Below are 12,566 nucleotides of genomic sequence, written 5' to 3' on the forward strand. Positions count from 1 at the left end.
AAAAATGGCTGTGAGTTTTTCTTTTGATAAAGATATATAATACAAGGACAAGCTATAAAGATAATGGCTTTAAAATGCATGAAAGGAACGTCCTTCTTTTTCCTTCTCTTTCAGTATGAGCAGTGACCTCAGCTCCTGGCACCATGGTCAGGGTGGGCTCACTGAGCTGCTCCTTGATAACATGCCTGAGGAGCACAGCATGTTCACAGGCTCTGAAGGTTCTTTCTGCAAGAACAGTAACCTTTTCATTGTACTTGTTTAAGAAATGTCATTTTCCATGAAAGCATAAATTTTTCAGGAAATTTTCCTTTTTCTTCCAGTACTCAAACTAATTCTGAAGGCTACATGCTTTGCCCAGTTACTGAGACAACTGCAATGAACTCCCACACACTAAATTTCTTTTTTTCTTTTTTTTTGGTCAGGATTGTAGTGAGCTAGTAGCTGTATTTAAACCAAATTCCAAATCTTTGGGTTATACTTTTTTCCCCTCGCTGATTTTTTGGCATTCACTTGCTTTTTCCCACTGTGTATTCAAAAGTCAGTTCTAATTACACACAGACTTTTACAGATCCCCCTGCAGTTACTCCAGCTGTGCTATTACAACTTCTCTACAAATCTGCACAAATGCTTTTGTTTGTGAAACACACAGAGTGGTTTTTTACACACCTATGCCTCCCTAGTGATCTTGTTAGCATTCAAGGAAAAGAAAAGCTGAAGTTTAACTTGCTTTAAACACTATTACTTTTTCCCCCCGCTCTTTTCTTGCTTTCAATGATGTGTGCCTGTATATTATTATTTTTTTGCCTTTGTATTTATCAAGAACTAAGGCACAGCCTTCTCATTCAAATATAAGTGGCACTGCACAAGGTGCTAATACACTGTAGTAAGGTAAATTCCAAACATTAATTTTTAGACACACAGCTACATCTCTGTCTAGCAAGCTGTTCTTGTTAGACTGCCTTTTCCCCTTGTTTCTTCACCTCAGTGAATTTTTCCTACAACAGGACATAACAAAGCTGATTTTTCCAAACATTGTCACTTCCCAGCAGCTTCCTCCATTTTGCTCCCATTCCCACCCAAGTCTCTGAGCTTCCAACCAAGTCTCACCCTGCATGCATTTCCTAAAGCACCCTTCTCCAGCAGAGAGGCCTATTGCCCAGTTCCATCATGGATTACAGCTCCTCCAACATACAGGGAAAGCTGTCTGCAGGAAAAGGCACACAGCAGGGCATTGATCATCATGTCACAAGCAGCACAGCAATAATGCTTTTTTCTTAAGAGTAAAAAGTGTGTGTGTGTGTGTGTGTGTGTGTGTGTGTGTGTGTGTGTGTGTGTGTGTAAGAAGGCAGCAGCTTCCCGGGCCCCCTAGGTAGAAGTAACCCTTCTAGAGACATGGCTGAGCACCTGGACACCCATGAAAAGCAAGAGGGAAGTCCTGCCCTTGCTCCCCCACCACTACTGACTTTGCAGCACTGACTGACTTTGGTCAGGTCTCATCCCAACAGCAAGCATCATCCTTCATCCAACAGCTGTGGAGAAGAGGGCTGCCAAGGTAGAACATCAAGCCAACAATGATTTTTAAACTCCCATGGCTGAAAAACAAGGGAACTGTCTCTTTGCTTGCTTGGAGCTGTGACAGGTACAATTAAAGAGTACCAAGTAACCACTTCCAGCTGCAGCTGGTGGTGGCTGCCTGGGCTGGTTTTACCAGGTCACCCCTTCTGCTCCAGACAGACCTCTGAGGACAAAAAAAAAGAGTGAAGGAAACCTGCTCTGAAGCATCCAGAGACATGCAAAGTTCCCAAGATGCCCAGGTTTGCTTTCAGCAGAACTGTCTGCATAGTCTGCCAGACAGCAGGGTTCTCCTACAGAAGCAGCTGTGACAACCATGGTGTGTCTGGAGGCACAGCTGGGCTTATGCATGCCAGAGCTGAAGGCAGGACTCTGGCAGGGCAAAGTGGGGCTCCAGCTTGAGGTGAACCAACAGCAGCACCTGGTGGACCCCTATCATGCCCCCAAAGCCTGAGCCTAAATTTCTTCAGGTGTCTCCCTCCTGCCCTGAGACAAGTAGGGGAGGGAGCTGCAGGGTAGGACAGATAGAAATAAGGACAGTAGTAGACTTCTCTCCCCTGACTCACAGCCTATCCTGAACCTGCCAACAATGCAACATGATTTCAATAGGTTCCCTCTTCTGGTACATGCATCATTGGCTGAGAAGCACCAGACTGAATTCAGGATCTAGGGCATGATGTCCTTGCCTTCCAATGAAGAAGAAAAGGGTTCTGCTCAGCTGGTTCCTGGCACCTGACAAAAAGAGGGTGACATCAAGACTTGAGGGCAAGGAGACAATTAATGTGCATTAGATGAACCAGTCAGTGCACTGATTCTCCCTGCAAAGCTCTTAGATGTCTACACTTACTGCATGCACAGTACCCAATGATGAGGCAAAGAGAGCTTTGGGTCCAACTCAGTATTAATGCTGTGAGCCATTAATTATCATTTAATATCAGCTCCCAGGCCTTCCCCTTTTCAAGACAGCGAACATAAAGACACTTGGATAGCACTGAGTCAAATCACTGAGAAAAACAGACAAAGGAAGGAGCTGTACCACCCAACATTACAGTCCATGATTTAACAGCTTAATCTACTGCTGTACAAAGCAAAAAGCCAAATGAACTGAGTTCCTTCTTCCTCCAACAGAACTGCAGGGCCACTCTTACAGCTGGAGGTAGTGCACACCTCTCCAGTGTGGAAACGAAACCCTGGCTGAGGATCGCCACTGGTCTACACAGACCTTAAAATAGACTGCTCCTCTCACTTCAGAAAGATCGCAAGTATGGTTGAGCAGAATCCTTCTCCAGGTTGTGGTGCATAGCACTGACAGCAAATCTGCCAACAGGTCAATCCTTAGTCAGGCACTGCCTCCAGACAGAGACTTGCCTTGATGATATTCCTTAGCTTACTGTTGCAGGCAAATACTGCAAACTTGACATAAGTCTCTAAGTATTGATATAGAATAGCAAGCTACAGAAGGGACCCGTCAAAAACTTCTTATGTATTTTTCAATATAGTAGACGATTTTGGAAAAGTTCAGGAGTCATTTAGAGGCAAAAGTATGACATACCAAACAAAAAAACTTGCTAGGTTCATCTGTACATAAACAAGCAGAAAACAACTGCATCTGTACATAAACACTTAGCAGAAAGCTGCTCTCATCAGTATCATAGGGAAACAAGTGATTGGACCATCTTCAGGGATTTAGCTCCAGTGGTTTGAAGGAATGAGAACACATATTTTTAATTTTTTAGAAGGAATCTCCTCTCATAAATCACTTGTGCTTCTTTTGAAAATCTCACCAATTTACACCAGGGTGATAGCAAAGCTGCTACAGAGAAGCAACAGACTACCCATGCCATTTCTGGCACCTATAATATAATGTTATTAGGATGCAATCTTCCTTCCTGATTGCAGACTTTCCCTCACATTTATGACAGCACAAGCAGTCATGCTGTTAGCTGGTTCAGGGAACTCAACAGATTCTTTTGAATTTGTGATGAACTCATGGGAACAGAAGTCAGGCCTTCACCCGCTTTTGAAAATTTCCATTTAGTTTGATGGAAGCAAACCTAAGTATTATCATAAAACCAATTTAGCTTGACAATACTTTTATCCTACTGGAAATCATGAGAAGTGCAAACAAGGCTGGGGGATTAAATATCATCAGGATGAGAATCCAGCTCTCTGGATGGAACATCATAGGCTTATAGGTTAAAAAAGTGCACAAGCTTTTTTTATGTGGTAGCTGCACAAAGATTTTATTCTTAACCTTTTGGTCAGTGCAAGCATTTATTTGCACAATACATTTATAATGGTCAGTCATACAAGCTACACATTCCCCACTAAAGACAGTGCACAAATACTGTCTGGAGCATATATAGCAAGGAAATAACCTTCTCTTTCACACTGCATGATTTCTTTACAGTAACAATAAGCTCATTACAAAATTACTTTAACTGAACTACTCTCCTCCAAAGTTTTTAAATTGTCATGCCTAAAAAGTGCTTTTTTAAATATAAATTATTTTAATCCACTTTCAATTTGGTCTACATATCAGAACTATTAAAGAATAAAACCCATTCTACTAAGGTACATAAAAAGGCAGTAATGAGCAAACATGTTATGTTTAAACATTTACAACGATTGACAGTAACCCATCCAACTGATGAATGCAGTACTTTCACAAGACTAGAAAGAAGTTTCATTATAAAAGGTACTTTTGAGCCATTCCAGGTTAAAAGTCAGTGAACTCGAAGTTTCAAAACAAAAATTGCAACACATGAGCTTTTTATACAATAAACTGACAGAAGGCAGATTCTCTTGGGGCCTGAGCATTGGCAGATGTTGAACTATAATTCAGCTCCAGGGAAAACACTCCTTCTAATAGGATGAAGGCTCTAGTAAGAGAACTGCAAGAACAATCTAATTTTCACTCTCACTTTAACCATTTTCTCTGTGCTAAGAAGTTGTTTTCTAACCCCAAATTAGATTGTGAATCCAGCTTGTTGAAACTGGAAGTTAAACCAAATTCTTTTCATTAAACATTGACTGACCACAAAAGATCACACATCTTTGAAGCCGATTATCATCTTATTTATGAAAGGCATTCTTTTCCAAGACAATTGTGTGTGAAGCTTGGTGAGAGCCATCCTTATCTCCCTGAGGAGTGGTGGTTCAAAGCATCTCATGATTCTGGGCACACTAGGAAGGTCAGCTTGGAGTACTTTCTCTCTCATTCATGTGGATTTGATTTTATCAGCTGACGTTTTATTGTTGCAGAAATATGACAACACTTCCTTGGAAAAATGGGAATCTCTTGCTATTAAATATTCATAGCTGTGTCTGTTACCATGGGAGTGGAACTCCAAAATAGAGCTCAGTGCTTGAACATTACATCTCTGTGCCACAACATAGGGAAAGAATTGGGGCTCTATCTAACAGGCAGCTTAGCAGACTGCAGATTGCCACTCTATAAGCAGCAATAAATTTGAAGGGAAAAATAATCTATACTGTGGTAAATTATGCTCTCTGCTAACTGAAGCAGAAGCCAGGAGATAGAGCAGCTTTTACATTCAAACACCACTAGTAGTGCTACCACTGAGTCAAACAAGCAAATATTACAGTGCTAATAATGACAACAGTTATGAGCTTGTGCTAACATATGACATGGGAAGGTACATCAAACCTCTCAGGTTTATGGAGGCTTGCACCATTTTTGAACAGCATTCCCATTTGAGCTTCCCGTGTTGCCACAACTAGAAAAAGCACCTGCCAGTAAACAAGCAGAGGAGGCACTGCATTCTCTGAGACACCAGCCAGACACATGTAAATAAACAGAACTCATGTAGCACTTAGGTGGGACCATCTGTGTGGCTGTTCTGTGTCACACACAACCTTCCAGGAATGTGGAAAATGCTCCACATCTTCCCAGCAGGCTGATGGATGTATCCTGTTTGCTACACAAACAAGAACATCTGTACAGAAACTTAACCTGATGATTAAGGCATGCATCTCTGGCAGCTGGAGCTGAGGACTTCCTTCACTTGCCCAGACATAGGCACAACCACTCTGATTCGTAGCAATCCAGAGCTTTACAGGATCACCACCATACCTGTGCCACATCAGCACAAGCTTCTGAGCCTCAAGCAAGCCCTAAGTCTTCAGCTGCAATAGCATGGTCTGTGCTCCCAGGAGAGAAGCTACTAACCTGTCAAATGACATGCTCTTAAAGAGAAAGGTGTCTCAAGCACAAGAGCTGCAAAGAAAAACAGCTTTCTGCAACTGCCTGCATTACAACTGACAGCACAGAAGAAGACAACCATGTTCACACTGCCTCATTAGTCCAATTTTGGGGAACCAGGACCTTCTCACATCACCATCATTCTTTTGGTCTTTCCACTGTCCCTCAGCCTGCTTCCCCAGCTCTGGTTAAAACTTAAAAGCTGAAAACCTTGGAAGATTTTCCACCAGATGGCACGTCAAGATTTCCAAACCCTCTAGACATTCTGACACCACATGCTTCCTATTTTCTTTCACTCCTTGAAGTTTTAACTCAAGAAGCTGCCTCCTTCCTCAAGATGACTAAGTAGTGTAATGCTTCTACTGGGACACTCAGTCAGGATTGTTCAAAAATGTGACAATAAAACTGATATCTGAAGACCAGTGAGGCAAAATAGCAATGCATTTTCAGGTCAAGTGTGCTCAGCTAATTTTTCAAGGCAATGGCAGATCAGTTGTTTTTAAATACCATTCTTGAAAACTCCCTGCCAGTGAAAGACAGCCACCTAGACTTGTAAAAGACTTGTGAAAAGTCCATGTAATTAGAACCTGTACAAGTGACATTAGGCTTCTGGCTGGTATCTCGCAAAACACATCATATGAGCATTCAAATACAACATCCTGAAAATTCTTTAAAAATCTAGTGCAACAAACAGAGGAGATTAATCCACTTGCCTCCCTTTAGGGAGATTAATCCACTTGCCTCCCTATGTGCTGTCTAGTCTAAGAATATGGATCAGTTAGCATCTAGGTTTGTGACATCTAGGATGTGTTTGTATCACATCCATATGGATAAGGTGGACACACAGGCTGCCAAGGCCAGCTAACATGACTTTGCAGAGTGGGAATGTGCTCATCTGGCCAGCAGGTTTGAATTCCCTAAGGTCACTAGGGCTGCTGAAAGACAGTACATATGTAAATGTTAATAGGAGTTGCCAAGTTACAGAAGGGAAGGTGATTATTTTGCAACAAGCAAAATACCAATTGCTAATAGACTTGGCTCAGAGACCATCTCAGTGGTCTAAAGTTTATAGAGATGAAAACTGCCAGCCTGTGTCCTGCTCAGCAGGCTCCAGCTTTCCTGCCTGTGTCTCCATCACCTGCCACAAACTGTGTCTGGGAAGGTGAGACGGCAGAGGCCCCTGCAGCACACCCTGTCTCCCCAGCAATAACAGGGAGATAAATCTGTAAAGCTGAGAACTCGACTGATGTGCTACCTCAGAAGCAGCACAGAGCACTGATCCATCAGTATGGCAAACTGGTACCCAAATCATGTGGCGAAACCAACAAGGACAAAAGCAGAAGATGAGAGGCGCTCTTTCTTCTCCAGACCAAAGTCCCACAGCTTTAATGTGGAACAACTCCAGGAGAGGAAAGAGAGTCCAGGAGAGTCCAGGAGGGGAAAAGAGGGAGCCCAGGAGAGGTAATGGTGTTCGGGAGAAGAGAGAGCACATCTTGAGTTTTGCTTTTGTCCTTGCTGGTTTCACCAGGGTCCAGAGCTAGCTAGCCTAACTGATTCCCACAAAGAGATAAACCACAGCTGGCACATGCCTCAAAGCTAGCTCAGGTATTTTTGCCCTAAAAGAAACTGGTCTCTAAGAGATACTTCCTAAGATGCTCTTTGAATAAAACATTAAATATGACACTACTGATGCTAATTGGAAACTGACACTTCAGCCTATTTTTCTAAAAAAAACGAGGTGTGTGCAGTCACGCTTCTCTAAATAGCTTCAACTCAGTTGCTTATTTGAACTGAAGTTGAATAGAGACTCAGTGCTCTGAAGGCTTTTTGTGTTTATACAAGCTTTACAGAAATCAGTCTGAGATGCCAGGCCCAGAGAAAAGGGAACTGGCTGAGTTCACACACACACCTGAAAAGCTACATCCAAGAGATCTAAATGTGAGGAAAAAGACTTATTAAAAGCTCACAAGCTGTCATGAAATACTGATGCATGGAAAAAGAAAGGCTCTATTAGTTCCCATGATTACAGAATTAGTCAATTTAGTGCTTCATTCAGCAAATAATCTCTCTACATGTAACACATTATCTGTAATACCATAGGAAGGGCAGCAGGACCAACATACAAATGTATTAAAGGCAGTATTTTCAGAATTAATAGAAAGAGATAGGGTAACATTTCAGGCTTAAGACCTCTTTTCCACTCCAATTCTCCATGGGTCTAAACCGTTATAGACCATAGCTTGATTTATGTATGCTGTCCAGGCATCCCTCACCGGGGACTAAAAATAAAGAAATTTTACACTCATCATCCACAGCTAAAGATAATGGCATTACAAGTTAAAATAAAATTATTCCAAAATAATTTTATCAGGAATGTGAAATCTGAATCCACGTATTAACATTTTTAGTAAATATGATCTGTTGTTCCACCTGTGTCTAAATGCTTTCAAACCTCTTGACCACACATTTGATACTGTGCAGTAAAAGCTGGGAAAGGAATTAAGGATTTACAGCTAGTGATAACTCTGGTTTGCTGTTTTACAGACATTTCTGATGTCTGCTAGATACCACTATTATTATTATTATTATTATTATTATTATTATTATTATTATTATTATTATTATTATTATTATATCATTACTTCTAAGAAGACTGGAATATACCAGAAAGATAATAATATTGCTTATACAGTATCATATTGCATGTATGCAGACAGAATATCATCTGTTTTCCTTACCACTACATAAATGTTGCTTATTCCTTCACTATGAGAACCTAAACCTTTGAGGTTTTTAAACTCAGCTTATTACATGGATGGCTCTATTTAGCACATCAACAGATGTGCTAAAAAAACAGATTTACCAAGCTGCGTTTTAACAAAAATAGATAAGTTTTAAGACAGTAAGCAAGCTGCAAGACCTTTATGTAACTATTTGGATTAGCCAATAACATTATGCTGACATTAAACAGTACATTCAGCATCTACAGGACATGCATTTGAGCCAGTCTTTGCCACCTTCTTAACCTCTTGTTTCAGTCACTGTATGGCAGAAGCAAGAAGAAGGTATCTAACAGTCATCACCAGGCATTACATATTGGTTTCCAGGATGCCACCATTTATAAACTTAATAGTAACGTGGTTGGATTCACTGATATTTAAAAAATGGCTAAGTTTTAAACTAGACTATCAGACACATTAAAAAAAAATTGAAAGTACTCAACTCTACCCCAGGGAATTAAAAAAAATCCCTCAAAATAATTGCCTATTTTTTTAAAATTAATAAATAAAAAGCAAGGAGTGTTTAAATTAAAATTCTTGCCTTTCCTGAGTGTCACCAAAACCTCCAGCAGTAGTTATGCCTTTCAGACACGAGGCTGTAACTAGGGATTACAACAAACAGTTACTGGAACAGAGAAAGTTCAAGATGTGGTTTCTGTGAAGTGCTCTGGAGTTGCCTATTATAAAGCAAACAGCCCTGCTGGAATAGGGAAAGCACCCCACAGCTCTCTGTCTGAGCAGCACAAGGAACAAAGGCAATGTGCCTTTGGAAGAAATACTACAAAATCCAGGCAGATGTCTGTGGAAATAAGTCAGTTTGATACCAACACTCTAAGTGACTTTTGGCTCTGAAAAATCTGACAGTTGTTTTTAAAAATATGCATGCCAAATTTAAAATTCCAAACCCATGGGCATTAACCTCAAAACTCCTGAAATTATAACATGAAGTCAGCATGTCGCACAGTGGTTAAACCTTTCAAAATTTTTGACACCTCTCTTGCATGGTCAGAGCCATGGCACCATCATCAACAGGACCTTCAGAGCCTGCTAGACTGGGAGAGATAAAACTCTGCTTTTTCAGCTGCCAGCGATGGGTTGGATGGAATACCCAATGGGCATTCTACAACAGTGCTATGCTCTGCGCTTCTTTGGGGAGGGCTACACAGTGACTTCCAGACTGAGAGCCTAGCAGGCAACTGATCTGCAGCCCTGGGAAAGAGCCGAACAATGAACCAGATGTGTGCCACGATGCTGGGCTTACCTGATGGAGTGCTCCTCTCCATGCACTGCTTCTGAAGGTCCAGGCTACGCAGCTCCTCTGTACTGGCGTATTTCATGACAGAGTTGATGGAGGTGAGGGTGCTGATGAGTTGTGAATTGAGAGATCCAATCTGGGAGTGGGGCTCCCCAAAGGCTTCTGCCAATTCGCTGTAATTTTCAGCAAGCAGCATCTGCTGTTCCTGCAGCAGCTTCTGCACACGTTCAATGTAGTGATCCAAGCCTGTCCTCAGCTCAGATGGAGGCAGAGGGCTCTCTGACTGACCACTGACTGGGTCACACACAGACTCTCCCCCAACACCTATGCTCCTGGTGCCAGCTGGGACAACCGGCAACGGCGGGGGTCCACAGGCAATGCTCCTCATTTTCAGACCAACCAGATAGTTCTCATAAACACTTATCTGCCCAGTGCCACAGTCTTTGGTTTTTATTGCAGAAGGCTTTTCAAAGCCAGGGTGGCTGGAGAGCATGGTGCCCACTCCAACTGAACGCATCTTAGCAGACGCGTGTATGTCCTTCACCCGGCCATCCCCTACTGCCACACTCCGCAGCTCCACGCTGTCCGTGCCGGTCTGCTTATCACAGCTGCTCAGAGTGGTGTTAGTCCCACAGTCTGCCAGGCAGGCCACCTCCGTGCTGGTGCACTGGCTCACCATCTCCAAAGCAGTGCTGGTTTGCTGGCTAGCTGTGGAAGGCACAGCCATCACCGTTGCCTCTGCCCTGGGTACAGCCTCTGTGGCTGTTTCACGGGACACGTGTTCCTTGGGCACACAAACCACCACGTTCACCGAGCAGTCCCCGCAGCCCACAGACCTTACTGCTCCAACCACCTGTGCCATCTGGCAAGGGCTCGGCACCTCTGATGGCTCCTCCGTGTTGATACCTGTCTCACAGATGCTTGTCTCTGTGCCCACGGACTTGTCATGCAGCTCCATGGACCTCCCTGTACCCTGATCTTGCACGTCTGCCCTCTCCCTCACCAGCCATCGGCTCATCAGGAGCTCGGGGCCCGCAGCCGTGCTCCGCATGGCAGGTCTGCAGGAGGTGCCGATGCTGCTCGTCTGCAGATGGTTTCCCACTGACGAATCAGCAACGTCCACGTGGTCTCCCACCATTTGGTCTCTCGTTTGTACGACAGCCTCCACCATCCTACTGACAACATAAGGCTGAGCCATCATGGCTTTATCCACCTTCTTTCTAGACCCAGCTGCCTGCAACTCCTGTTTTAATTTGGTCATTTCCCTGTCATGGGTGGTTTCCTTTAACTGCACCTCTAATCTATATATCTTCTCCTTAAGGGCTTCGATGGTCTGCTGCTGAAGCTCTATCTCCTTCTCAACCTCTGTAGACAATCCAAGCATGGCCTCTGTCACTCCAACTCCACATTCCTTCACTTCTTTTTCTGTTCCCACAGCTATTTCTTTGTGTTGCCTTGCAGATCTGTTGTATATAACAACATCGTTCATGTTCTCATCAGCACCCACAGCAACAGATCGGGCTTCTTTTATCAGACTTTCTCTGTTCACCCGAAGGTTTGCTGGACTTTCATAGCTGCTATCTTGGATTTTTTTCTCCAGGGCTTGCATTTCAGCAGTCAGCTGTCTGAACTCCTCTATCCTCTGAGAGCTCTGCTCCACACTCTCCATCTCTTCCTCACAATCTATATACAGTTCTCCACCTCTTCTCACCTGAGACATGTGTTCCCACTGCTCTGCATTTCCTGCACTATAGGATCGCTTTCTGAAACCGTATGTGTCATTCTGAGTGGCTTTCCTGTGGTTTTTCAGTTCAGCCATCATGTGCCTCTTCTCCTCCTGCAACACTGAAATTTTGACCTGCAGCACAGGAATAGTCTTGACTTGCTCCTCGAGCTCCTTGAGACGCTTGAGGGCAACTGCCATTTGCTCCCTGATGTGCTGCAGATGCACCGGGCTCACGTTGGTGACCGGTGTGCATATTCCCGAGCTCATGGGGCTGTGACGTATGGAACTGCCCAGTGAGGAGCTGAAACAGGCACCGTAGTCGCCATTCCCCTGATACCCATTCTGCAGATGCTGAGACACATGACTGTACCCACTGGATCCCACAAAAGAGGGGAGGGAGCTTGTGGAGCCCATGCCTCCAAAGCTGGAAAGTCGAGGCCTGCGGACATCTCCAGGCGTGACCTGCATCATCCTCTCCTGCTCCAGTCGCCTCCGTGTTTCCATAAGGGTTTTTGTTACAAGGAGGTTGTGCCGAGGAGGCTGGGGGGAGGGAGGAGGAAGCTGTTTATTCTCTGGGACAGTTAAGTAGGTAGGAGATACTTCAAAGGAAACTGAGGGTTTGGCAGGGATAGGCAAGGTTACTTGACACCTCGTTGCCAAAGACTGCTTGTTCTCATCACTGTTCGATGAAGAGAGAGACTCTGTGGAGGTCCAGCCACCGCACTGGCCACCAGAATTCTTGGCACCCACCGAGGCTGGTACAGCTTTCCTCCTCTTTCTTATATTTAGCTTCTTAATGGTATTCCCCTTTTGTATATCATCCACGTACTTCAGAAAATCCAAGTCTAGCTGGTAGCCATAAGGTGTTTCCACAAAGTAAGGGTCTTTACGTTCTTTTTCATCTTCTCCATTTATATTAACTTCCTCTTTTTCTGGAAAAGAAGAAACAGAATCAGCATTTAGTAAACTATGTACTCACACACAAGCATAGAAGGACGGGTGCTTACT

At 43.5% G+C, this 12,566-nt stretch overlaps 1 protein-coding gene across 2 annotated transcripts in view; it reads right to left on the minus strand.

The window, feature by feature from the left end:
• Positions 1-12,566, minus strand: part of KANK1 (KN motif and ankyrin repeat domains 1) — a 119,789-nt gene that overhangs the window by 14,717 nt on the left and 92,506 nt on the right. For both annotated transcript variants that reach the window (XM_066569340.1, XM_066569339.1), the window contains one exon: positions 9,839-12,490. In XM_066569340.1, coding sequence (XP_066425437.1) covers positions 9,839-12,490 — 2,652 coding nt within the window. The remainder of the gene's footprint in view (positions 1-9,838; positions 12,491-12,566) is intronic.

This window comes from Molothrus aeneus, chromosome Z (assembly GCF_037042795.1).
Source record: "Molothrus aeneus isolate 106 chromosome Z, BPBGC_Maene_1.0, whole genome shotgun sequence".
NCBI lineage: Eukaryota > Metazoa > Chordata > Aves > Passeriformes > Icteridae > Molothrus > Molothrus aeneus.